The 27347-nt window shown below is 63.9% G+C and overlaps 1 protein-coding gene across 1 annotated transcript in view; it reads left to right on the top strand.

Annotated features, from left to right (window-relative positions):
• Positions 1-2963: 2963 nt before the first annotated feature.
• The window catches only part of ADGRB1 (adhesion G protein-coupled receptor B1), a 31599-nt gene continuing 7215 nt past the window's right edge, over positions 2964-27347 (top strand). Inside the window, exons 1-2 of the mRNA XM_032254603.1 lie at positions 2964-3316; positions 16532-17528. Of these exons, the coding sequence (XP_032110494.1) occupies positions 16751-17528 (778 nt within the window). The 5' untranslated portion in view covers positions 2964-3316; positions 16532-16750. The remainder of the gene's footprint in view (positions 3317-16531; positions 17529-27347) is intronic.

The raw sequence follows: 27347 nt of genomic DNA on the forward strand, positions 1-27347 counted from the left end.
GTGTGACAGGATCGGGGCTCGGTGTGTGACCAAGGTCAGTGTGTGACCAGGATCGGGGCTCGGTGTGTGACCAAGGTCAGTGTGTGACAGGATCAGGGCTCGGTGTGTGACCAAGGTCAGTGTGTGACCAGGATCGGGGCTCGGTGTGTGACCAAGGTCAGTGTGTGACAGGATCAGGGCTCAGTGTGTGACCAAGGTCAGTGTGTGACAGAAATAGGGCTCAGTGTGTGACCAGGATCAGGGTTCAGCTGATCAAGGTCAGTGGTCAATGAGCCCAATGTTGGGGTCAGGGTCACAGCTGAGCATCTGAGGGATCAGTTTGTGGCCTGGAGAACACGTGCCATGGGTCACAGTCCCTCTGGGCTGCATGAAGAGGTTCTAGGGCCTGGTGTCCAGCTGGGTGTGGTCCCCAGCAGGGACTGTCAATTCCAGCCTCCTGGTGCTGGGCCCACCCTGAGTTCTTCAGGCTGTGGACGGGCCCCCAAAAGGAAGCTGATCTGGGCGTGAGATGGTGCCCTGGGAGGGTCGGGTGAGTGGGTGAGGGGAACAAGCTCAGGGTGTACACTGAGGCAAGGCTCCCGAAAGTCAGTGGCCAGTTTAGAGTTCTAGAACCTCAGAGTGTCTGGGCTGGAAGGCACCTTCAAAGCCATTCAGACACAGGGTGACAGGGCTGCCGCAGGGTGAGCGGAGCTGCTTCAGGCTGGACTGAGAGGATGACTTTTTAAAAGGGGTGAATCAGGGAGGGAAGCAGAGAAAGCCCCATGCAGCGAGAGGAACGGCCCTGCAGAGAAGCTGGGCCTAGAGGACAGCCCGCCTCGCCCTCGAAGGATGCGGCTGTGTCGGAGAGGGCCCCAGCATTGCCCTGAGAACCTGGGCTGGATTCCCCAGTGAAGGCACTGGGGTCGCTGCCACCCTCCGGGCTCCAAGGAGGGAGGCTGAGTCCTGACTCAGAGCTGCCGGCCTCCTGGCCTGACATCAGCCGCCCCCTGGTGGCCATGACTGCTGGTGCAGCAAGGAGAGGAGGCAGAGCAGTGGCACCAAGACCCGGAGGAGGAGGGGGTGCTGCCTGGCAGGAGATCCTCAGAAGCAGCCCGGGCACCCTACCCTTTTGCCAACAATACTGTCAAAGCCTTGGAGAAGAAGGCCTTTTCCCCAGGAAGACGGAGGTGTGATGCTGCCCAAGAAGTTGGACCAGGAAGCGGACCACCCTACCCTTCCGACTGCCCTGTGGCCTGGGTCTTTGGGCTCCTTCTGGGAAATCCCTCTGGACACCTCTAGGAGCCTTGGCCACAGATTGGCCTTGTGGAGGGGGCTGATATGGACACTGTGTCCGGCGAGCTGTGTACCATGCCCAAGGGTTCAGGGGGCTTGAGTTCCCTCCTCCCCTGGTGACCTGTGTTGTGATGGTGGTGACTGCTGCTGAGGGCCATGGGTGGCCAGGGTGGGGTGGGTGCTGACATTCAGTAGGGGCAGTGGTACCCAGTGGAGACTGTCTGATGGGCTGAGAGAAGCAGCCTGGCCAGACGGTGGGCCTGGGCAGCATCGGCAGCGTGACCTGCTGAGATGGTTCCCTGTGCAGAGTGCGTGACATCCACGCTGGGGGCTTGCACTCAGGCTGGACCACGAGTTGTGAGCTGGGAGCAAGGGGCTGAGGCAGAATCGTCGGTGGAGAAGGGCCCCGCGGTCATCCCTCCAACGTCCTGGCTTCCTTCTGGGAAGGCTCCCTCTGGGTACCTGGCCAGAGGTCCTAGAAGCAGAAGAGGGGCGGTGGATGATTCAAGGCAGCTGAAGGGGCCATCGCCCTCAGCCGCTGAAGAACAAAACCTGATATGAGGCTGGAGGTTCTCCACGTCAAAGGAGAATGGATGGTGACGCTGGGAGGAAGTGCCTGGGGACAGCCACCCAGGGTCAGTGGTGGGTTAGACCTCACCTTCAAATACATCCTTGGCTCTTTCCCCAGCCACTCCCTCAGCGTCTCAGCACAGGGTCCCCATGAGGAAGAACTGGACAAGTCCCCCTGAGCAGTGCAATGGCCCTGCCCGGCGCCCACTCTCTGACCTTCTTGGATGGGGTCAGGAGTGTATGCCTCCACACTCTCTCCTGCCCATCCCCCACCCGTCCGCTCTCACCTCCACCCATGCATGGTCCTTGCGCCTGCACAGCCCCTAGCCAAGCAGCCCTCCACAAGGTGCCGCCCATCCACTTACCCACCTATCCTGTCCATCCTCACGGGGCTCTTCCCTCCAACCTTCCACCCACCCGTCCTCAGCCAGTCTCCCCAGTCATCCGTCCATCCATCCGTACACCCCACTTCCATCTACACCCACCTACCTCATCCGTCCACCGTCCATCCACCCACGCACCTGCATTGCCTAGGCACAGCCCCTAACTTCCTTCCCTCCATTCATCTGTGTCCGTCCTGCCGTCCACCCTCCGTCATCCAGCCAGCCAGTGGGGCCACTCCCCTGCTCCTGAAGGAGGCCGAGAGCAGGGACCCAACTCTTGGCTTGTCTGCTGCACGGGGCAGGCGCCGGGCTCTCCTAGGTGTGCGCGCGTGTGTGCATTTATCCGCCCCCCCCTTATCTCGCTCCCCTCCCCCCGCGCCCCCGCCCCCCGCTCGCGCTCCCCCTCTAATGTGTGATCTGGAAGCTCTATAAAGCCTGATGTAATCCGTAATGCAGTCTCTGGCTCCCGATTCGGGATCCAGTTTCAGAGAGCGAGAGATTGGGGAGCGCCGGCAGCCGGGTGGGGGGAAGCAGCTCTCGCCTCTCTCCTCCTCCTTCTCCTCGTCCTCGGCCTCCTCCTCCTCCTCCCCGCGCCGCCCCGCCCCCGGCTCGCTCGGCTCGCCCCCCCCTCAGGAAGGGGAAAAAAGGCGAGAAGAGCCGGGCAGGCGAGAGGAGCGGAGCGGCGGCGGCGGCGGCCGGAGAGGGAGCGGCGGCGGCGGGCGCGGCGTTGGCGGCGGCCCCGGCGGAGCGAGCGCGGAGCCGGTGAGCCCGGAGCACAGGCGGCCGCGCCGCGTCCTGGCCCGGCCAGGGCCCGCGCGCCCAGCGTCGTCCGCAGCGTCGACATCCGGACCCTCCGGGCGCCCGGGGGGCTCCTGCAGCGGGAAGGAAGGGGAGGCGGCCTGTGTGCGCCGGCGGGTGCGCTCCAGGGGGCGTCCCGGCGAGGCCCGAAGCCGGCCGGGGGCGGCGGCGGCTGGAGGAGCCCCCCCTCCGGTCGGGCGCCCGGCTCGGCCGCGGGCTACGCGAGGCGCTCGCGGGGATTTGCAACTCGCCGGATCGAGTCCTCGCCGGCGGGGCCGCTGCTGCTGGGGAAGGTAAGGAAGGCTCCGGCGGGGGCTGGGGGCGCGGCGGGTGGGGGCGCAGCGAGGGTGGAAGGGGGCCGGGGGAGGGGCGGGCGCCCCGACTTCCTAACTTCGCCGTCTGGGGCTTCGCAGCTCCGAGGTTCTGCGCTCAGAGCTCGGGAGTTTAGACCCCCACCCCCGACCCGCTCAGCCCCTGCCTCCTCCAGCCGCGGGGATGGGATGTGGCAGGTCCCCGCGCGCCCGCATTGGGCAGGCTGAGGAGGGGGCGACCCTGGACGCAGGAGAGGCTCCTCGGCGCTGCTCGCCTCCTCCCCATCCACACAACACGGCCTGGCACCCCTTCTCATCACATGCATAGGGCAGGCTGGGGAGGGCGTTCCCGCCGTACCCCCGCATACACAGACGCTGGCGGGGGTCTAAGGGAGCCCCCGTGGCCCCCAACAGCCACACATAGACCCAGCAAGCTCGGGAGAGCCCCCCGAGCGTGTCCCTCTCTTACTAATCACGTCCAGAGCCCCCTACAGACATTGTAGGGGCCCCAGACGTCCTCCCCCCACGCACAGAGCCCCTGGCAGGCAGGAGAAACCCCCAGACTCCTTCTGGAAGCCCTCGCGGGAGAAGCCCTCGCCGGGAGACCTGACACTGTTGGTGGAGACTCCCGGAGGTTCTCTCTCCCCCACTTCGGGCGGAGGGCTATTTTTGCGCCCCCCACCCCCACGCGAACGCCCTCGCTCTTCCCTCCGTGTCTACCTTTCCACTGGGTCGGACAGGCCGCGCGGATAAGCCGCTCTGAACTTTGGGCCGGCCCTTTGCCCTCTCCGCTCCCAGCGCCGATCACTCCCGGGCGCCGAGCACTCCCGGGTCCGCGTCCCCGGTGAGCAGAGGCCGCCCGCTCTCCGCCGTAGCCGCGCTAGCTAGGAGCCGCGCACAGCTGCCTCGAGGAACCAGCACGGCCCCCGCCCCCTCCTGGGGAGGCCGGGGAGCTCTGGACCCGGCCAGGAGCCCTCTCCCCAGGTCCCCGCGGCCCCCTGGGCAGGGTAGAGAGCGTCTCCGGCTTCGGGAGGGGGCGGCGGAGCTGAGAATCGCAGCGAAGTGATGCGGCCGGGAGGGCTTGTCGGAGGCTGCGGCTCCGAGCCCGGGTCCCTCCTCCTGGCCGCGGCGGCTCCGGCTTGGCCACTCCCCGGCAGCCTGGAGAGAGCGCCTAGCCTGGCACCCCAGCCCCAGGCCGCTGGGCACCTTACCCCTTTCCACTTTTATTTTGGGCTTCTAAGTTTCTTGGAGCGCAGGCACCCAGGCTGGGGCTAGAAGAGCCCTAAACCAGCCCTCATTCAGCACCCGTTTTTACCCGCCGCGACCTCCCCATTCTTCCTCCGGGTCTGGGGCGCAGATTACCGGCCGCTACTCCGGAATAGTTGAAAGGCAGGAAGGCGTGTGGGTGGGGAGGGGGCCTGCATTCCCGCCCCAGGGGACCGCTTGGCCTTTGTGTTTCGAGGGGCTGGGAGGTCGGCTCTCCAGCTCCACCGTGGGAACCCAAGGAGACCCACAGCGCTCTCCCCCCTCCCCAGACACAAACACACGCCCCCTCGGAGCGAGAGCCGCGGCGGTGAACAGCAGAGGCCGCGCGGGCGGAGGCGGGGGAACCGCGAGCTGGGTCCCGGTTCTGGGAGGGAGGTGGTGTACGGTGTGCGGGGTCCGGGGAGGCGGCTATCGCGTCTCCTAGAGCCCTCATGCCTTCCATTTCTCTGCGACCCTGGCTGCCGAGGAGGCAACGAGGGAGGTCGAGCCGCTGACTCCCGTGGGCGGCAGCGAAACTCCGCGCCCGCACGCCGGGGTGCCGCCGGGTCCGGCTTTGAGTACCCAGCAAGGTCAAGCAGGCGAAGCAGGGGACGGGGGTTCCTAGGCGCGCCCCCGTCCGCGCACGGTCGGGGCCTTGGAAGGGGGTGTGGGCAGCCCGCCGAGTCAGTCCCGCGCGCCCGCCGCCTGCGCCCGGTCCCCGGAGGCGGACGTTGCGAGTGTTCGGGGATCCCGGAGCGCCCGGCGCCCCACGCCCTCCCTCTCGGCTCGCTAGCAGCTCCGCGGCGCTGCTTTCAGACTTGTTGCGCCTGGATCTGGGGGCAGAAGGCTGGCCCGGGAGCCCGGGCGGCTGGGGTCCGGCCCCGAAGGCCAGGGATGCGCCAGAGAGGCGCGCGGCTCCGCGGGCGAGCGCTGCGCTGGGGGATCCAGCCGGGAGTTTGCCGCCTCCTATCCCAGGGAAGGGCGCTCGATCCTGCTGGGGTCCCGCGCGGGGGCGGAGAGGGGGCGATCCGTCGCCTCGGCGCCAGGCACGCTTCTCCGGATCCTGGGCTAAGGAGGGGGCGCAGCCAAGTTGTGGCGCCCTGCAAGGCCTTTCCCTTGCCCACAGGCTCCGGCCCCTCTCGGACCTCGGCGGCCGCGTCCGTGAAATGGGGGCGCGGGCTCTACTCTCGGATCCCTTCCAGCCCCGACCCTCCGCTCTCGTCCCGAGATCCGGCGTGCCGGGTCCGCAGCGTGCTGGATCTGCGGCGTCCGGGCGGCCCGGGTCCCGAACCTTCCGCGCCTGCGGACACAGCCGCGGGGCCCGGCGGGAAGGACACGGGCAGGGCCGAGCGAGCGCCCGGGGTCCGGGCAGCCTCCTGCCGCACCCTCCGCCCCTGGCCGGCCCGGCTCCGCGTCCGGGAGTGGGTCGTGGGGCCCGGAGCCCGTCCTCCCGGGGCGCCGCGGGGCTCCAGGCCCAGGAGGCCGGCGCGGGGCCGCAGTGGCGGAGGGCGGAGGGCCGGCGCGCTGCCGCTGGCTACCGGGAGAGGGCGCCCGCACCGCGCCCGCGCGGCCCTGCCCGCCCCTTCCGTCTCCTCCGCGCCCGGCCCGCGGCTCCGGCCCCATCTTGGGCCGCCCCGGCCGCCCCCGCCCGCCTGCCCGCGCGCCGCCCGCTCCCGCCGCCGGGTCCCGTGACGCGCCTCGAGTCTCGTCCTGAGCCCCCCTCGCTGGCCCGGCCCGTCCCCGCGCGCGGTGCGCTGGCGCGAGCGCGCGTGTGCGCGCATGTTCCCTGTGCGCCGCGCATGCACGTGCGCGCCCGTCCCGGAGGCTGGGGCACGTGTGTGCAGGCATGCAGATCGCACATGTGTGTGCGTGGCCCCGGGTGGCAGGATTCCCTCAAACTCCGTATTACCGTCGGCTCTGGCTCGGGGCTGCCCCCGGGTCCGCGCTGTGTGCCAGGGATGGACCCCTGGGAGGAAAGCTCCCACACCCGACTCCCAGCAAAGACCCCGAACCTGGCGGGTATTGTGACCCCTCCGGGCCCGCCAGCCCACGCCCTCCCTTTGTCCTCTGGAAGCCTCTGGCCTCCCTGGCTGCAGCTGCGCCATCGGCAGAGCTGTGACTTCTGGGTAAACACGCACAGGCCCGGGATCCCCCCGTGACAGCCCAAGTGCACACAGGAAGTGGCGCTCACTAGACAGCCCACGTGCACACCCTCGCACTGGGAGCAGGACAGTGGGCAAGGGAGAGGGCGTGGTCCCGGGCAATCCCCTCCCAAGTGTTAAGGCGGGAACATGCAGGAAAGAACCCCCGACAAGCTCTGCCAGGGAGGCCCTGGGGAGTGCAAGAAGGCAGCCTGCAGATGCCCAGGAAGGGGGCTCACCCAGGAGGCGCCCCAGGGAACGGCAGGTGGGTGGGTGATGAAGGGGTCAGAGGTCTAGGCAGAAGGAAGTGCCGGCTGTGCAAAGGCCCTGGGTCAGGGCATTGTGCAGGTGTGAGAGGAGGGTGGAGGCAGGACAGGGGCCAAACAGATCTGTTTGGGGATGCCAAACAGATGAGGTGCCCTTGTGGGCCACAGGTCACAGGCCTTCAGGAGGCTGAGTGTACAGCCTGCTGAGTGCCGCTGCCATGCCCACCGCTGCATTGCACAAGACGCACACCACATCCATCACAGCGGGTGGCAGCCAGCCCCGACACCACCCAAGACCAGCACACACCCCACTGTGAGGCACAGGCAGACACCCAGAGCTGACACGCGTGTCCCCACAAAGGCAAGAAACATGGAACGCTGGAGTACCACCACCTGAAACCTGTGCCCAGCTGAGGGCTCACGAGGACGCGGGTCAGCACAAGCACACCATGGTGCACGCGGCACCTGTCCACATGTGCAGAGGGGAAGGAGGGGCGGCTGAGACCTACAGGCTGCATGATCCGGGGGACACAGCCCGGATGTTCATGTCCAGGGATGGGCAGGAGGCCCCCCGCAGACAGGGACTGGCAGGAGGACCCAGGGGGTGCTGGCTCTGCATTCCGCTCTGTGACCTTCATCAGGCCCCAGCCTCCTTCCTCATCTGTGCTCCGCGGGTTTAAGGCGAGGATCTCCCGTGCTCTGCAGACAGAGCACACGCCGCTGAGGGGGGGCTCTGGACATCTCCACTCCTGCCCCACTCTCCCTCTCTCTTCTTTTTCCTTATTAACTCATATCTCTTAATTGCAGAAGCAACAAAAATTAGGATCAGTGCCAAAGGACTAGCCTCCTTCCTCCACAGAGCCCTGGCCCCTCGCCTCCTGCACCCTGGTACTGGCTCTGTTGTCCAGGGCTGCCCTGCCTGGATGGACCCGTGGGGACCTCTGCCCCTCCTCCCTCTTCCTTGCAGGGCTTTCACAAACATGCACATACCCAGCCCTCCTGCGCCTAGTCTGCTCATGGCCAGCCGCAGCTCCCTCACTTTGACAGCAGCACCCCGACTGCCCCCTACCATCTCACCGCACCCCGTCACCCCCACCACCATTGCCTCCCAGGCCCCCCAGCTGCACCCTGCCACCAGCACTGCACTGCCCATCGCTCATGTCTGACCCCCCCTCCATACACCCTCCCCTGTCACCCCACCCTCCTCAGCAGCACCTCGGCACCCCTCACAGCCACCTCCCTCAGCACGATCACTGTCACCTCGGCCCCCACCTTAGGCTCCTGAGTCCTTCACTGGCCCCCACGGTGGTCCTCCTGCTCCTGGAGTTCTGCTCCGCCTCAGGCGTCCCTCTCGGGCTTGGTCCAAAGGGGCACAGGGGACGTCCTGTCTGCAGCTTCCTGTCAGGCCCCCAGCCACTTGCATTCCTGGAGAGAAGCATGCAGCAGGCCAGTCCCCGCAGCCCGCCAGTCCACTGAGCTGTCCCGGCCCAGTGCAGCTGAGGTCAGGAGGACCCAGGGATTACTGGGAGCTCAGACAAGTGGACCTTGAGATGAGGCAGTCCCTGTGTCCTAGTGCCTGTCCCCCACTCCTCACTCATTCCTGGGCCAGCTTTTGGGGTGCCGATTCTTGACTGAGATTCGGGGTTGAGAGGTCCTTGAAGTGAGAAACGCAGAGGAGTGGCCAGGAGGCTGAGAACATAGCACTGGCCGGGCACTGGCCTGGGTGCCAGGCGGAGAGGGAGCCTTGCAAAGCCCATACCCCACTGCCGACACCATGAATCCTGGCCCATCCTCCCGGGCCCTGGCGGCTCACGGTTGGAATTGCACCCCTGCCTGCTGGCTGGCCAAGGCGGAGCCAGCACCCCTCTGAGGCTGCGCTGGCATCTCCGTGACAGGAGGGTGGGGGCCTACCTGCCTGTCCTGGAGAGTGCCCGAGCATCCAGGGTGGCGCCTGTGAAGCGCCAGGGAGCGGTACGGCCATCCAGGCAAGTCTCGGCGAGGCCCCATTTCCAGCATGGGGTGACGGCTGCCCCAGAGGAATGCATTTAAATGGGATTTCAGAGCCCCAGAAAAGGAACAGGATTCAGGGAGGAAGAAGGGCCCCTGCAGTCTGCGCCCCATCCCTGTTCCCCCACCCCAGAGGGCCTGTCCCTGTGCCCCGCATAGACCTCACGGGCAGCTCCTCCAGGAAGCCTTCCTGTCCACCACGGCGCACCCAGATGCACACACAGACCCGCCTCACCTCTCGCAAAGCTGCCAGATGTGTGCAGACCCGCATGCCAGCAGCTCACTCTGCACACAGTTGCTCACACACGCCTGCACGCATGCATGTGCTCGCAGCCCTGGAACAGTGCGTGCATACACACACTTGTCGCTCACAAAAGGAACATGCACACACCCTGCACGTGCACACACTTCCTCACACACATGCCTGCCAGCACACACGCCACATGTGCACACAGAGGGAACACACACTGTTCACTCACACACACACCACTCACACACCCGCACACCTTCCACTCACACTCACCACAGGCACACACGCATACACATGTGCAGTGTCCTCCAGCCCGTCCTCCAGCTGCGGTTGCTCACCTGCGGTTGCTACCCTGCGGGACACACTGCTCTCTCCCTCGGTCTCGCTCCTCTTAGAAGCTGGCCCTGGCTGCAGCTGTTCCTCCCCACTGCCACACAACTCCCTGCCCACCATGGTGAGGTGGAGGTCTGGGTTGGGGCCTGCTCCTGGGGTGCAGCCTCCCCTCAGGGGTCCCCATGCTGCTGCTGGGGGCTCCCGCTGCTGCCCATGCATGTGCGTGCCTGTCCCCAGAGGGCACCTGGAGACCGCTTGGCCAGGAAGCCTTGCCCTCGGGGGCCCCTCCTGTGCGAAGCAGCCCTCCTCACTCTGGCTCAGTGCAGCAGGGCAGGGACGGAGGCCCAGGAGCTTTAGGACAGGGAGTGTCTTTAGGGCCTGCAGGTGGCTTGGGGTGCCGAGCCCTAGACCAGGGCAGGTGCAGTGGGGCCTGGAGCCCAAGGGCTGCAGGAAAGCTGGCCACCAGCACCGGCTCAGGGTATTCTGGGACAGTGCGCTGGGACTAACAGCTCCTGCCTTCCCTGGAGTCACTGGCGGTCGGTGGGTGCCTCCGGACCTGTATCCAGGTCTGGGCAGCTGCAGGCTGTGATCACCCTGCCCTCTGCCAGTGGCAGGGGTGTCGAATGAAGGTTTGTGCCAGGGCACAGCGTGGGGCCAGCCTGAGCAGAGCTTGGCACAGGACAGGGCCCCTCTGCCTCAGCCCCAGCAGTGATCTCTGTAAGAAGAGCCTTTCTCTCTCCGCCAGCGGCTCTGGCCAGATTCTTTGGGCCCCCCTGTGCCCAGGCAGGTGGGTGGGGCTGGGCCTGGCAGGCCCTGTGATCATGGTGGGCTCCCACGCCCTTGGGGGTCTAACCCCAGGGGATCCGACCCTGCTGGCAGCCCTGCCCACCCTTAGGAGGAAATTCCGGGCCCGCATCCACTGTGGGCAGCGTATGACCTGATCTCCCCGAGGGCAGGCCTAGCTACCCTGCAGGTTGGCCCGTGGGGATGTGGTTGGCACAAGCTGGGGCAGGGCAGGTGGCAGCCAGGGGTCACCCTCTTGGGGGGCAGGCACCCCCTCCTTGGCTTCGCTAGTTCCTGACGCTCTGGCCCCATTCTCGTGGCTCTGAACCCCTGGAACATGCAGATAAGTTGTCCTGGCCCAGGTCAGGGGCCCTGCCAGGACCTCACAGGCGGGGGATGGTGCTGCCTCTGCTTCCGGTGACCAGGCCGCCTGAGTGGGGGCCGTGGGCACCGAGCGGAGAAGGCCAGTCGTCTGCCTCCCAGCCCCCGGGCAGTCGGTGCCGAGGGCGCCCACCCCGCCCCTCCCCCATGCAGCCTTTTCTCAGGGCACACAGGCGGGCACTGTTCAGAGGGCCGGCAAGACAACAGAGTGCCTTTTGTGGCTGGTGTCTGGGGATGCCATTGGTGGCCTGGGGTGGGCGGGGAGGGACGCTGGAGGCCTGAGCCCGGGGTCGGGTCTGTCCAGTGTAGACTGGCCCCGGAGCGGGTGTGGGGTGCCGAGCCTCGTGGAGAAGCCCCAGTGCCCCTGAGAGAAGGGCTTTGGACAGCCTCCGCCACCCCGGGTTGGATGGTGGGGAAACCGAGGTGCAGGATGTGATGGGAACGCAGGCCTGGCGGCAGGGTGGGCTGTGTGTGTGCAGTCTGCACGGGCGAGGGATGGCGGCAGGAGGCGGGCACCGTGCCTCTCACCTGAGGGTGTCTTTGATGGGGGTCACTGCCTCGGCCACATGCAGAAGGCTGAGATTGAAGGAGGGGGTCGTGTATCATCTCAGGCCCGTTGCTGGCCTGCGGTCAGTGCGTGGTGAACGTCGGTGCCCTCTGTCCCTCACTGTCCCCAGCCCACTGTGGCTGGCTTCTGCTGCCCTGCCTCTGTGGGTTCCCCGTCTGCCAGAACTTCCTGGTGACAAGGGCAGCTTGACCCTGGAGAAGGTGACGGGAAAGGCAGGAACCTGTGAGGGCTTTGCCACTAACTGGTCAGTGTTCTTGCGAAACAGGGGGCAGTGGGTAGTGGGAGCCACGGCACCCGGGCCGGGACGTGGAGACCAGTGAACGGAGAAGTGACCTGTGGTTTGGGGCAGGACAGTTGTCCACTTCTCTGCGAGAGAGTTGATGACAGTTTTGCCATTGAATTGTGAACACTTAAAGACAGGAGTGACCAGCGCCCGCCCTGGGGCACAGCCCCAGAGCCCCTCCCACCCTGTCAGCTGTGGCCTGGAGGCCGGGAGGTTTCTGTCCTCACAGTGGAGACCTGGCGTGGGGTGGGCTCGGGTCATCAGGCCTCAGCCTTCAGGGTCCCCGACCGCCGCGTGGAGCAGGCCTGTGGAGGATGAGGCTGCAAAGGCTGCTGGGAAATCAAGGCACCTGCCCGAGAAGCACAGAGCATAGATTTTGAGGGGCTAGGAGCTTGTCTAGTCCACCCCTGGGGCCCCCGGGCATCCTACCCACCGAGGGGACCTGGGAGCTGGTGTGGCTGAGGGAAGGAGGGTGAACCGGCCCAGGGGAGCCGAGGTCACAGGTGCGCTGTGCAGACGCCACAGCAGCTGCCCCAGGGCGGAGCCGTTGTTAGCCTGGGGCCTGGACCTCTGTCTGAGGCTGTGACTGTGGTTTCCGATAGACGCACCCTCTGGGGCATGCCCCCCTCTCCCAGGTCCCCTCTGCCTGCCCTCACAGCCCAGCAAGCACAGCTCTGAGCTCAGGCTCTCCCACTGCCATGTGGCCTTTTATAAATGTGCCCCATGTGAGTGTGTGTCCATGCTCACATATGCACACACACATGCACTTGGGCACACATGGACACACATGTGTACACACATGCACATGCACATCTGCTTCTCCCCTCCTGTCTCAGCAGGGGCCACCAGCTGTCCCCACGTGCCCACTGGAGTCTCCTGTGACCCTTTGTCCGAACTGACTCTCCTCCTGGCCCAGACACCACACCGGCCCACCCCTGCCCCCGGCGGGCAGAGGGACTCACTCATCCTCAAGGGGACATTCAGGGGCTGCCCCCTCCAGGATGCCACCCTGGTGGCCAGGCAGGATCAGGAGCCTCCCCTGCACATCCCACCGTGTCTCAGCTAGACTGTCGGCCAACACCGCAGCCCTGTGACCTGGGCTTGGCCTGGGAGGACAGGAGCCTCAGGAGGGGGTCCCTGGTTGCCCCCCAGCCTTGGCCAGCTCTCTGCCTGCCTGGGCCTACCTTGATGTGAGAAAGCTCCCGAGTAGCCCCGTTGAAGGGTGGTGGGCAGGTGGGGTTCAGGAGACCTCAGCTGGCTGAGGGATGGGTGAGTCTGCTGGGGGCAGGGTGAGTGTGGCAGGTGGGGGGCCTGTGCTCACTGGCTGGCTCAGGCCATCAGCCAAGACAACAGCCTGGGTCCTCCCCTGCGTTGCTCAGTGGCCCAGCCAGAAAAGGCAGGGTCAGGCCAGCTCTGTGGGTCTCAAATTCATGTCAGCTGGGCCGGCCTTCCGGCGTACAAAGCCTCTCCCAAGGCCTGGGCCAGGGTGGCTCAGTAGAGATGTTCTGGGGGCACTGGGGAGCCAGGAAGTGACCTGAGCCCCCTGCCCCGCACCACCTGACTTGCTGATGGCACTGCGGTCCCTCCTGTGGAACCCCAGGGCTTCAAGGCTTAAGAATCCCAGGGACGGGCACTTCCGGGCCATCTTCTAGCCCCGAGACAGTCTGCCGAGGCCCCAGGTCCCTGCCAGGGCACTGGGCATTGTCCTGCCCCCGGCCCTTACCCCTTCCTCCCTGCAGGCACCTCCCACTCCTCACTATCCAGGCCGGAAATGGGCCTGCATAGCCTCCATGCCCGGCCGGCACTGGGGCCTTCCCCTTCCACCTCCTGCCCACCCTCCTTCCCCATGGCCACTCCAGCCCTCATGCCCCTCCCTCACCCTCACCCCCAGGGTGCCCCCAGCACTGCCAGAGTGGGCCTTCTAAGTGGCCGTTCTGATGGGGACACCAGCCTGCTTCTGACCCCTACTGCTACCTCTTGCCTACAGTTGGACCTGACACCCCTAAGAGGACTCAAGGCATGGGGTGAGCTGGCGACAGTGAGGGTGACCAGTGATGCCAGGGCCCTGGGGGACGCCAGAAGGCCCCCACTCGGCTCAGCTCTCAAGGGTCTGGGGACAGTGGCAGGGATAGGGCCTGGTCCACCTGCTCTGGGGCTGTGCCAGGGCATGCTGTGCAGAGCATGGGTGGCAACCCACAGGCCTGGGCTGGAATCCAGGCTCGGCGCCTGGTACCAGCTGTGAGCCTCCAGCGAGGCATGGCCCCTCTGTGGACCTCAGCGTGCCCATCTGTAAAATGGATCTGTAACAGGGTGCCTCAGCAGCAGCGCGCCTGGCACACATCCTGTCTCCCTGTGAGCGTGGGATGGGCTGCTCTGGGTTTTCTCACGAGCCGGAGCCTGTCCTGGGACTCCCCTCCCGCCTGCACCACCCACACAGCACTGTGGACACCAGCCCTGTCATGGCCAGCTGGGTCTATGAGGCTGTGCTTCCCTTCCAGGTGCCAGGCTGTGCCCGCTTCCAGATGGGATGACCGAGGCCCTAAAGACCCTGTGCCCGGTGGCCGGTGCTTATGCACCCAGGCTCCTACGCCCACTCCTGGCACCACAGGCCCCCAGAACCTGCCCTGCCCTGGGAAGGCTGTGGGCTGGAGCTGCCAGGGCCTGAGATGAGGAGGGGAGAGGCAGGCTCTGGCATCTTGAGCTGCGAGGGTTCCTCCGGGGAAAGGCGGTAAATTTGGGGGTGACACCAACCTCAGGGTCAGGGCTAACAGGATTGCCTGGGGCCTCCTTGGCACTTCGAGGGGCATATGGAGCAGTGAAGCTGGCTGGCCTGTGGAGGGGTCAAGGCCATATGGGGTCAGCACCAGATGGGCCTGGCACTCTGCCAGGCTCTGCCAGACTATGCCGATACTCACCCAGGACTGGGCTCACCCTGAGACTGCAGTGTCAGGTGAGGCCGGGGAGGCCTGGCTGTGGGACCTGCCCACGCTGCTCCCGCTCCATGAGATGGTGGGGGCACCCAGGACAGCCTGGCTCTTCCATGCCTTGTCCAAGCCCACCCAGCCAAGCATGTCTAGGGGCGGGATTGGAGGAGGGCTTCCAGGAGGCAGGGGGCATGGCGGCGTCTTCCCAGGTCTGCTGCAGAGGTGCCAGGATGGGAAGATGGCATTGTAGGTTTGCCCTTTTTAAAAATACTTCCCTCCTGGTAGCCCGGAATGCTTGTCAGGAAGGAGACCACAGAGAGCTGGGCTGGGCCATGTCCATCCCCAGATCCAGAAGCCCCAGCCAGTTTCCTTTGGGGAGCACTTTCTGCACCCCCCAGCTACGATTCCCTACCCAGCTCTTAACGTCTTGTTGAGAGCAGTGGAGCACCCACCCCACTTTACAGATGGAGAAACTGAGGCTCTGTGGTACAAGACTTGTCCGGGCCCACGCTACAGTCCGGGGCACAACCTGAGTCCAGCCTCAGCCTCCCGGTTCCTCGGGGCTCAGAGCCTCTGCCCAGGCCGGGGCCAGGCCTCGAGGCTGCCTGGGCCCAGCTCCCTGCTCTGCCTACAAGGCTGTGCAGGAAGGACGCCAGGAGGGGACTGCAGAGCAGTGACAGACCTTGTGTCGCCAGCCAGCTGGGCCCGGACAGCAGGAAGCGGCGGGTCCCGTGGGCGGGCGACCGGCATTTGCGCGGTCAGCAGAGCGGAGGCACCCACACCGGGAGGCCGGGTGGTCTGGGGGAGGGGACTGCCTGCCGCTCCTCTCCCTCCCTCACTGGCTCGGCTGCTGGGTGAGATGGGCAGCCCAGCCAGAGGCCTTGGGGGTGGCGGGGAGACAGAGGTCTGTGGGTAGAAGGAGCTTGCCAAGGTCCACAGCGAGGTGGGTGCCCGCTGGGCCCAAGGCAGCTCCCGATCGGGGGCCTTCCCTGCGCCTCCGCTCACCTGTGCAGGTGTGAGTGGACAGTCACTCAAACTGAGCCCTCCCCTGGAGCTGGGAGGTGTCTCCTGGTGGCACAAATTTGGGGTCAGCCTGGGGTTCGTGTATGGGTTCTCCCACCCACTCACTGATGGGGGTAAATCACTGATTCTCTCTGAACCTATTTTTCCATCATTCATGATGGGAAGTAACGCCTTGCAGAGGTAGGGCGGAGGTGAGGTGGCTCCTGGTGGCTCCGTCCCTCCTCTGTCCCTCCCCAGACCCTCTGCCTGGAGCTTTAGGGCACGAGGGGCACATGGGAGGGCCGGAAGGGAGCTTCCTGCCAGGAGTGCCAGCTGGGCACATGCCGCCGGAGGCTGCAGAGGGCAGTCCTGGGGGTCACCAAATCTGAACCCCACCTCACCCCAAAGGTCCAGCTGCTGTTGAGGCTCTGCACTTCCTTCCTGCACCGCAAGCCTTTAGAAGAGGCTGGGGGCCAGACAGGAGGCTGGGGAATGGCGGTTTTTCCTGGGCTCTCCAGGGCCGCTTCCCCACCACAGGGTTTGCAGAATTTTCCCAGGAAGGAGAAAGGTTAGAGAGGAGGGACCAAGGTCAGCAGGAGAGAGAGCCTGAGAGAGCTGCACCCTCTGCTCTCTCAGAGGGGCTGCCCCGAAGAGCGCGGTGAGCAGCCAGGGCCCATGGGGAGCTATGCCAGGCTGTCTGGCCAAAGGGCACCCCCAAGAGGCTCAGGTGGAGTGCCCGCCCCTCCCTGCTCAGGCCTGGGTTGGGTGGAAGTGGAGACGCTAGTTCCCCTAGCTAGGCCGCTGCCCTGCAGGTGATCATGCCGGTGCGTGGCAGACAGACAGGTGGACAGAGCAGGTGCCTGGGATGGTGCCAGGGCCTGTGTGTGCCGCCCAAAGTCCTCCTGCCCTCACTGGGAGCAGGCTGAGCCGCCTCCTCTGAGAGAGCGCACCCCCATGCGCAGAGCCTGTGTGTCCCCAGGGGCTCACTCTGACCGTCTGCTCTTTCTCTTCCAGCTGCTGCTGTTGGCCACAGGCAGGCACCAGGGCCCTGAACTTTAGACGCCGTTGCTGCCCTCTCTGTCACCGGAAGCGGGGCCCTCTCCCATCCCACCCTTGCCTCACACCCCTGCCCCCGCCGGGCCGGCCCTGCCCACCGCCGGACCCTGGCATGTCAAGGCCTGGCCCGCGCCTGCCTGCCCAGCCCGCGGAACCCCGGCGGCCCCGCGAGCTAGGATGAGGGGCCAGGCCGCCGCCCCCGGCCCCGTGTGGATCCTCGCCCCGCTGCTGCTGCTGCTGCTGGGGCGCCGTGCGCGGGCGGCCGCTGGAGCCGACGCGGGGCCGGTGCCCGAGCCGTGCGCCACGCTGGTGCAGGGAAAGTTCTTCGGCTACTTCTCCGCGGCCGCGGTGTTCCCGGCCAACGCCTCGCGCTGCTCCTGGACGCTGCGCAACCCGGACCCGCGGCGCTACACGCTCTACATGAAGGTGGCCAAGGCGCCCGTGCCCTGCGCGGGCCCCGGCCGCGTCCGCACCTACCAGTTCGACTCCTTCCTCGAGTCCACGCGCACCTACCTGGGCGTGGAGAGCTTCGACGACGTGCTGAGGCTCTGCGACTCCTCGGCGCCCCTGGCCTTCCTGCAGGCCAGCAAGCAGTTCCTGCAGATGCGGCGCCAGCAGCCGCCCCAGGACGACGACCTCGGGCCCCGGCCCGCGCCGGCGGGCCCCGGCGACGACTTCTCCGTGGAGTACCTGGTGGTGGGGAACCGCAGCCCCAGCCGGGCCGCCTGCCAGATGCTGTGCCGCTGGCTGGATGCGTGTCTGGCCGGAAGCCGCAGCTCGCACCCCTGCGGCATCATGCAGACCCCCTGCGCCTGCCTGGGCGGCGAGGCGGGCGGCCCTGCCGCGGGTCCCCTGGCCCCCAACGGGGATGTCTGCTTGCGAGATGCGGTGGCCGGTGGCCCTGAAAACTGTCTGACCAGCCTGACCCAGGACCGGGATGGGCACGGCACCGCAGGTGAGTGACTGGTGGGGAGCCCTGCGGAGCGGGGAGAGGGGATGGGCGGATGGCGGAGGTGGGTGAGGGTCTTCTCTGGCAGGGCTGCCCCGGCCAGCACTGTCGTCTGGGGAGTGTGCACCTGGCACCCTCCGAGGCAGCTGCTCCATCCACCTGTGCACAGTGTGAGGACCCCTGCAGGCGTGCAGGACCTGCCCGCGCACAGTGGGTGATTGCTGAGTTTTGAAGGATGGAATGGACAGTGAGGCCTGACTTCCTCCAGGATGGGAAAGGGTCATTCTCCTGGCTGGGAGAGCGCCCGCCCTTTCTCTCTGGCATGACTTTAATGGGCCAGAGGCTGCAGGGGCCAGGGCTGAGGGCTGGGGCCTGCAGGAGTTTCTGGGGCTGTGTGGACAGGTGGGCAGATGGGCTCTTTAGATGGCAGGGAAAACCTGGGAGAGCCCTGCTCTCAGGGAGCTGCCTAAAGGAGGGAGGAAGGCTCCAGCAAGAAGACACGGGCAGCCACGCAGCGGGCAGGAGGAGAGCCTTGTACAAGAGCCAGGCAGGCCAGCCCTCACCGCGGCGGCCATTGTACGTGGAGGTCAGGGACGCCGCTGGGATCAGGGACCTTGTTCAAAGCTCTGGGAGATGTGGGGAACCTCATGCTAGGAAGAGGGCAGTGGCTTTGTGCCCGGCGAGCACCGAGCGGCAGAGGCCGGTCCTGCAGGGCTGCCGGCCTCTGGGACACTGGCTTTTCCTGCTGATGAGACAGGAAGCCTCCCTGGGAACAGGGTCCTCAGGGTCGAACCTTGTGGGGTGCAGTGGGCCTCAGTGCAGAATTTGGGTCCCTTACACACCTGGGACATGGAGACCCCTTGCTGACGGGTGACGTGTGAGAAAAAGGAGGAGGCCCAGGATTTTGGTCAGAGCATCTGGGAGGATTGGGGGATGGGAGGTTTGAGTTTGCAGCGCCAGGCAGAGCCTGACAGCACACATCAGGTGTTTGGGGTCGAGGCCAGGCTGCTACTGGAGGCCTGAGGGCCGTCCTGGGGCAGTGGGACCCTCGGGGGTGTCCAAGGACCTTGAACTCTGGGGTCAGTGAGACCTGTGGACTCCTCAGAATTTTGCGTTTAAAGGCATAAAATAGGCCACGCAGAGCTATGAAGGAAGCCAGTTACACTGCTGTCTGGTTCTACCCACGACCCGGGGCCAGGGGCCCCAGATGAGAAGCCTCTGTGAGGCCGGGAGTGGGGCTAGAGAGGCCAGGGAACAGGAGGGACGGGGTGAGGCTCAGCCCACTCCTCCAGTGGCCTGAGGAGGAGGCAGGCAGCACCCCTGGGCAGTGGGGAGCCCGGGAACCCAAGTGGTTGTCCTGTGTCAGGACAGGTGGGCACATCAGCTGCATCAGGTGCCACCAGCAGCTGAGTTGGGGGGGGGGCTGAGGACCAGCCTCCCACCAGGCAGGGTGGAGGTCACTGGCCTTGGCAAGGATGGCTTCCATGGTTTGGCAGGGACGAGCGTCTGAGGGGGACTGGGAGAGAACCAAGCAAAGTCTGGAGGGCCGTTTCAGGGAGCAGAGATGGGGCAGCTGGCAGTCTGGAGGTGGGAGGCTGCAGGAGGACCTGCCCAGCGGCCACTGCCACACCCAGCGGCGCGTCTCGTGCTGCCACTCCTGATCACTTCACCCCCTGAGCCGTGGTTCCTTCGTCGGCAGAATACCAACTGCCTTGCAGGGTGTTTCCCTCCGATTGGATAGGGTGGGAATCAGGCCCAGCCCAAGATCACTTCCAACACCGAAGAGCTGCTCGTTAGCAGCATCCGGGGCAGCAGCCCTGCCATTCCCAATAGTGCTGGGAGCAGCGTGGAGCCTGCTGGAAAGAGCTGGCGGGACAGACACATGTGATGCGTGGAGAGGCTGGGGCACCGTGTGACGCAGGTGTGGGAGGGAGCGCCACGCTTCACTCCTCACTGGGCACCTACTGAGCGCGGGCACCCTGTGGTGTAAGGTGGTCGGACCTCCCGTGGGAGATCTCATGTTATCTTGAACCCAAGGGCCTCAGTAGGGCTTTAGGCAGAAGGGCCAGATGATTGAGGTGTGAGTGCGGAACAGATGTCAGCTCCAAGGGAAGCCTGGGACAGGCTGGCGGCCGGTGCAGGATTCCGGAAGGGGCTGCCGCTGGCCTGGTCAGGCCGCTGGCCTGGTCAGGATGCTGCAGCAGCGGGAGGGAAGAGGAGGGCCTGGGGTGCCACTGATGATCAACTTACTGATGGAACGATGTGGACTTGGGCAGGGAACCCCTCCCAGGTGTCCCACCGGGAATGAGAATGTTGGCTGAGTTGGGGAAGTGGGGCTGGGGGCTGCAGGGGAGAAGAGCTGGAGATCTGGGCGTGAGCTGCCTGTGAGGCAGCCAGCTGGCAGTGCCATATGAATGGGCAGCTCTGATACCTGGAGCACCAGCACAGGGCCAGCATGGGGCAACGGATGCTTGAAAATAGCTTGTGAGCCACATATGCAGAGCCCCGGGGCCTGGGTTCAAATCCCAGCCTGACCCGGCTCGCCTGTGTCCCTGGGCCAATTCTATCAGCTCTCTCATCCCCTCAGGCCCCTCATCTTTAAAACAGGAGGAGTAAAAGTACCTTCTTTCCTAGATTGCCCTGAGCAATGAGAACTGGGGTGAAGTGTTTCTAAGTAGAAGCGCTGTTGATGATGAAATATCGATATCCTAATGTATTCTTAGGCGGGGGACTCTAGAGGGCTCCGGGAGCAGAGAGGGAGGCAGGGATGTTCCAGCAGCTCGGGGGTGCCGGCGATTCTGAGAAAGGGCATGTTTGGAAGGAAGTGGGAAGATGTGTGTTCACACGTGCGTTCAGGCAAGTATGTTGTATGTGCGTGTGTTCATGCATGTGTGTGTGAGCATGGCATGTGTATGTGTTTGTATGCATGGCATACGTGCGTTGCATATGTGCTCATGTGTATGTGTGGTATGTGTGCCCCCATGTAAGTGTGGGTGCCTGGTACGTGTGTGTGCACAGATGTGCAGTAATTATGCATGTAACATGCGTATCGAGGCTGGGCTCCGTGCAGCGACTCTGACGGAACACAGGTAAAGGCTGTGGGGCAGGGGCCGCTGGCCTTGTGAGAGGACGGCTGGAGGGCACCTCGACTCGGCTGCCGGCAACGTGAAGCAGGGAGCTTGTCATCTTGCACAGGATGGGGTGGAACGTGGTCACCCAGGCCCAGAGACAGTTCAGACTCTAGTGCCCACGCCCTGTGCCCAGAGGGCCCTGATGCTTCCAGGACCGGGGAGCAAAAGCAAGCTAGAAGTAGCCGTTTATTGAGTGTTTACTGTGTGATGGCAGCACCCGCATTTCAGCAGCCCTTGAGATAGCTCCCGTGGAGGCCGCCTCTGCCTCAGGCCTCCGCACGGCTGATCCCCCTGCCAGGAACAGTCTTCCCCAGAGGCCCAGGGGTTCCCGCCGTCCAAACCTCACACAGATGTGACCTTTCAGTGCAGGCTGCCCCGACCATCCTGTTTAAAATGGCAGCAGCTCCGGCCCCGCGCCCTGACCCTTTATCCTGCCTCTGTGTCTGCACGCGTGTTCACCTCTCAACACTGCAGAATTCCCCTTATTTGTTGTGTCCATTTCTGATTGTTCCTGCCAGGACGTCAGCAGCACAAAGCAGGCATTGCTGGTTCCCTGACATGCCCCCAGCATGTAGAACAGTACCGGGGCACAGCAGGCACTCCGTCAATGCTTGCTGGAGGAAGCCAGGCACAGGTGTGCCAAGGCAGCGGCCAGGGTCACAGCTTGTAAGTGGCAGGCTGACGGCAGAGTCATTTAACGTTACCACCGGGTGGCACCACTGGGGCTTCTGCAGCAAGCTCTGCTCAGAGCTGTGTGTGTGTGCACACATGCATGCATGAATGTGTGTGAATGTGGGTGCATGTGTGTGCGCATGCATGTGTGTGAATGTGAGCACGTGTGTGCATGCATGTGTGCATGTGAATGAGCGCATGTGTGTGTGCGTGCATGTGTGAATGTGTGCATGTGTGTGAATGTGTGTACGTGTGCATGTGAATGTGTATGTGTATGTGTGCACATCTGCATGTGTGTGCATGTGTGAATACAAGTGCGTGTGTGAATGTGTGCACGTGTGAATGTGTGTGCACGTGTGCATGTGTGTGCATGTATGAATGAGTGTGTGTGCATGTGTGGAATGCACATGTACATGTTGAGTGCACATGTGTGAATGGATGTGTGACTGCATGAGTGCATGTGTGTGAATGTGTGCATGTGTGAATGTGTGTGCGTGTGTGCATGTGAATGTGTGAATGTGAGTGCATGTGTGCGTGTATGAATGTGTGCACATCTGCATGTGTGTGCATGTGTGAATACAAGTGCGTGTGTGAATGTGTAAATGTGTGTGCACATGTGCATGCGTGTGTGTGTGAATGAGTGTGTGCATGTGTGGAATGCACGTGTGCATGTGAGTGCACATGTGTGAATGTGAGTGGATGTGTGACTACATGAGTGCATGTGTGTGAATGTGTGCATGTGAGTGCACATGTGTGTGAATGAGTGTGCACGTGTGTGCATGTGTGACTGCAGGAGTGAATGTGTGCATGAGTGTGCAGGTGTGTGAATGTTAGTGTACGTGTGCATGTGTGTGAATGTGTGTGCACGTGTGCATGAGTGAATGTGCGTGTGCATGGGCATGTGTGTGCGTGCACGTGGGTGAATATAAGTGCAGGTATGTGTGCACATGTATATGTGAATGTGTGTGCATGTGTGAATGTATATGCTCACACTTGAATGAGTGCATGTGTGCATGCACATGTGAATGTGTGCAAGTGTATGCATGTGAGTGTGCACGTGCATGTGAACGTATGTGCATCTGTGAATGACTGCCCATGTGTGCATGCACATTTATGTGTGTGAATGTGTATGCATGTGTGAGAATGTGTGAGTGCGTGTGTGTGTGAATGTGTGTGTGTGCACGTGCATGTGTGTGAATGTGAGTGCATGTGTGTGTTGCACATGTGTGAATGTGTGAGTGTATGTGAGTGTGTGTGCATGCGTGTGCATGTGAAGGATGGAGTAGCATGAGGTCCAGAGAGGCAGGTGACCATTCAGAAGACACAGCTGAGCAGAGGCAGGCCCGACCCCCAGATCCTGCCCACTGAGCCATGTGCCCAGGGAGCCTCGTGCCCTCACTGTGGGCCCAGGGACACTGGGACCGGCTTGTCCATCCATCCCTGTCCCTAGCAGGCAGTGATGACCAAGTGCGGGAGCAAGCAGGCGGACCAGGCCAGCCCGTGGCCCATTTTCAGCCCTGCCCCCCCACGCGGCCTGTCCAAATGCCACATGGCCACATCACGCGTCAGACTCTGCAAACACTCCTCAGGCCAAGCAACTGTTCCCCTCCGCCCCACGCCGCCGCACGTCCCAGCGCCCCTCAGGCTGCCAGGCCCTGCTCTCCGCGGCTCTCTCCGGCCCTCATCTCTGCCTCACCACTGCCTCCCTCGGCATTTTTCTGCCTTGGGTGAGATGGGGCCGCTTCTCTCAAGGGTTGTTTTAAATATTCATGTTTTAATTAAAGAATTTTATTGCAGAAACGACATGGAAGATAATGAAAAAGCAGCGTCCTGGGGGTTGGGAGCAAGTGTGTGTGTCCCTGTGTGTGTCCTTGCGTGTCCCTGCGTGTGTCCCTGTGTGTCCCTGCATGTCCCTGTGTGTATTCCTGTGTCCCTGTGTGTCACTGTGTGTACCTGTGTCCCTGTGTGCGTCCCTGTGTGTATCTGTGTGTCCATGTGTATCACTGCGTGTCCCTGTGTGTCCCTGTGTGTGTCCCTGTGTGTCCATGTCCCTGTGTCCTTGTGTGTCCCTGCATGTGTGTCCCTGTGTGTTCCTGTGTCCCTCTGTGTGTGTCCCTGTGTGTGTCCCTGTGTCCCTCTGTGTCCTTCTGTGTGTGTCCTTGTGTGTCCCTATGTGTCCCTGTGTGGGTGTCACTATGTGTGTGTCCATGTGTCCCTTTGTCCTTGTGTGTGTCCCTGTGTGTGTCCCTGCATGTGTCCCTGTGTGTGTCCGTGTCCCTCTGTGTGTGTCCCTGTGTCCCTGTGTGCGTCCGTGTGCCTGTGTGTGTGTCCCTGTGTGTGGTGTGTGTCCCTGTGTGGTGTGTGTGCCTGTGTGTCTTGGTGTGTGTGTACCTGTGTGTGTCTGTGTGTGCCTGTGTGTGTGTCCCTGTGTAGTCTGTGTCCCTGTGTCCCTGTGTGTGTCCGTGTGCCTGTATGTGTGTCCCTGTGTGTGGTGTGTGTGTCTGTGTGTCTTGGTGTGTGTGTCCCTGTGTGTGTGTGTGTCCCTGTGTGTGTCCTCCATGTGCCCTCAGGGAGTGGGTATGGGAGGCTGGGCCGGAGCTGATTGTGGAGTGTGAACCCACACATTCTGTTGGGCTCCTGGGTCCCGCAGGGGTGTTAGGTGTGGGAGGCTGTGCTGCTGGCCAAGGGGCTGTGACCGGCCACGGAGCCGGGTGACCTCCCTGTCCCTGCCCTGCCTCCTGGGTGAGTCAGGCCCAGCACAGGCCCACCTGTGCAGTGACCCCACACTCACTCCCGAGGCTCTTGGAGACAGAGTCAGGCTCAGCCCCAACCCCGGGAACCCCGGGAGCCCTGGTTGTTTTGGGAAGAGGCATCTGGAGACCTCTCTGGGGTGAGCATGGAAGAGGGAGAGGCAACAGCTGGGCTGGCATTTGCAGGGGAATCCGGACTGGAGTGGAGGTTGGGACCCCAGGTAGTCTCAGGGTGACGGGGAGCACTGAGGGGCTTGGGGAGGTGCCAAGGCCGCCACTGTCAGGGTGTTTTGGCTTGGACAGGGAGCCACTCTTTTTGCACAAGGGCCAATTTAGAAAAATCTAGAAAACAAGAAGGCCTCAGTCCCCATCATAGACAACACCCATTTCAGATGGGGATGGCAGGATGGGCCCCACAGGAATGATGTGCCGGGCCCGCTATGCCCTCAGCCTGGCACCTCCTCTGCTCTGCCAGGGCCATCCCATGCCTGCCCGGCTGCAGGAGAGGCTGAGAGTCAGGGCCTGTGTCGGGTTCCGCTTCCCAGAAAGATGGGAGAATGGATATGGAGCTGCAGCACACAGCCGGGGTCCGGCCCGGGCAGCCGGGACATGCCCTGACCCTTCAGGCTTGTAAACAGGGCACCGTTCTCAGACCAGGGAGCACCTGCCTGACTGAGAAAAGGAAGCAACAGGACTCGGCCGGCTCCGGGAGCCTCAGTCCCTCCGGAGAGCTGAAGCCGGGACAGTACCAGCTTGCAGGGCCCGCGCACTGAGCGTTAAGGAGATGGCGCCTTGACAGGTTTAGGGGAGGCTCCTTGCTCTTCTCGGCTCACCTGGGAAGTGGCCTGCCAGGTGGTGGGCTCGGCTTCTCAGCCCCATGCTGAGATCCACTGGTGCCCGCCTCTGTGGCTGGAGGAAGGGGGGCGGCCCTTGGGCCCCTCCCGTAGGGCTACTGGCAGCAGGTTGGCTAAGTGGGTCACAGGGAGCCCCAGCTGCCCTCCAGGGCCCTCCCTTCCACATCCCTGCAGGGGGGCCTGGCCCAGGTGTCAGAGGAGGAGTCTGGGTGCCCCAGGACAGACCCTAACTTGGAGCCTGGGCTGGGCTGGGGTCGTCCCTGGAGCATGCTGTGGGTGCCTGGGTTGCCCTGGCAGAGCAGGGCGGGAATGGCAGAACTGACCCTCCAGCCCAGTGCTGCCCGACCTGCTGGACTCGGGAGACCTCTGCTGGCGGCGGGTGGAAGTGCACAGCTCCCCTCTAGGGGAGAGCCCGGAAGCTGGGGAGGCCCAGCTGGAGGGAGGGACACCGCCTTCGCCCCCATCCCAGCCAACGTGGGGTGCGGGATCTGGGGAGCTCACAGCCTTCAGTCTGGGGTGCCAGGGTGGGAAGGACACCAGGAGGCCCCTTATCAAGCACCCTCTCCCCTGGGTGGCCAGGCTGCCTGGGGCCGTTAACTGGCTCTATTCATCTCCTTAATGAGATGGAAATGAGGCTTCCAGACAGAGCCGGCATTGAGTGGGGGAAGAAAGGCGGCTTCTTTCCGGGCTTGGAGGGGCAGCCCGCCCCCCCACCGGCTCACTGCTCCTGTGCTGCCCCTCACAGCCCACCCAGCTCAGACACACTGCGGCCACCCAGCAAAGGGTGGCTTGAACACCTCTGCGCCCTGCCCTGCAGACCCCATGGGCTCCATCCCGGCTAATTGCCTCTCTGGCATTGATGCATTCACGGGACAGTTACTGAGTGTCAGCTATGTGAGGGGGGCACGCATCAAAAACAAAACCAGAATAAAAATAGCAGCTACCATTTTCTTAGTGTTCATTAGTAGCAAGAGTGTGACCGAGACGGGGGATCAGTCTGTGGCTGCGATCAGGGCTCCGTATATGACGGGATCGGGAATCCTCTGCTCAGGATCAGAGGTTAGTCTGTGTTGAGGATCAAGGCTCAGTATGTGACCAGGGTCAGGAATCGGTGTGTTGACTAAGATCAAGACTCAGTACGCGACCAGGGTCAGCTTGTGACCTGCATCAGCGTTCAGCTTGGGTCCAAAGTCAGGGCTCAGCATGTGAACAGGTTCAGGGCTTGGCTTGAGGAGGCAGGGTGGGTCAGTGTTCCCCCTCCACAGCCTCTCCTGATGTGCCCCCGCCCCTTCTCCCCCTACCACATCCTCACCACCTGGGTCACCAAGGTAACCAGCCCTGAAATGAGTGGGTGTTTTGGCAGCTGAGGCCTAACCTGGGTCTATCCTGAAACGCTGCTCGCTGCAGTAGTTGCCATGGGAACCAAGTGGCATCCTCCGATGAGCCTGGCTTGGACACCCTCTCTCTCCCACCCACCGCCAGTTTCCACGTCACTCAGGCTTCCGCGTGGGGGCTGGGCTGGGACGGCGAGGGGGCGCCCTGGGACACGCCACCTCGACCCATGGCCAGGCCCACCTCTCAGGGACCATCTGCACTGTTGACTCAGTATCGGGGATGGGATGCCTTCAGCAGGTGAGACCACTGAGGCCCGGAGCGCCTGGGCCCCGTCACTCAGTCCTGGCAGGAGGCCTTGGTCTGGCGGTGGTGAGAGTTTGGAATCTGACCGCCAGTTCAAGTCCCGGTTCCTCTCCTTGTCCTGAGCCAGGGCATGTGGCCCGGCAGCCACGAAGGGGCCACCACCTGTCCCTGTGCTGTGGGCAGGTGCCGCCCTGTCCCGCCCCTGCGCCCTGGAGGCTATGCTTGGTCCCCTGCACCCCCCTGTCCTGTCCTAGCACCCTGGAGTCTGTGCTTGGTCCCCCACACCCCCTGTGCTGCATGGCCAGGCACTGTGTGGAGGAGGCAGCCCAGCTGCTGTGCACCCTCAGCCAGGTGCTGTCCTCTCTGGGACCTGTAGGAGGGTGGCTGTGAGTGAAGGGAGAGGGTTCTGCCGCAGGTGTGGGGGCCTGGAAGACTCCCCCTCACCCTCTGGACCCCAGCAGGGAGAAGGAGGAGCACGCTCTGCTCACAGCTGTGTTGGGTCAAGCCCCTCCCCTCCGTCCCATCCCCTTGCCCCTGGCACCCTCTGCTGGCCATTCCTGGCATAGGCGCAGGGAAGCTTGCGGAGAGGAGGATGGGGGGATGGACTGGCCGGACGAGTCACCTGGACACTGAGTTTGCTGAAAATCAAAGGGGTCCCCGGGAGTCAACTCTGACCCAAAGGACAATGCCCATGCACGGCCCCCTCCAAATCACGTTCTGCTGTTTGCCTTCCCACTGGTCAGTCCTGAGAGGTCACAGCCTGGACCATGGTGGGGGGGG

The sequence above is a fragment of the Sapajus apella genome, unplaced genomic scaffold (assembly GCF_009761245.1).
Source record: "Sapajus apella isolate SASKATOON/1434 unplaced genomic scaffold, GSC_monkey_1.0 scaffold3, whole genome shotgun sequence".
Classification (NCBI taxonomy): domain Eukaryota; kingdom Metazoa; phylum Chordata; class Mammalia; order Primates; family Cebidae; genus Sapajus; species Sapajus apella.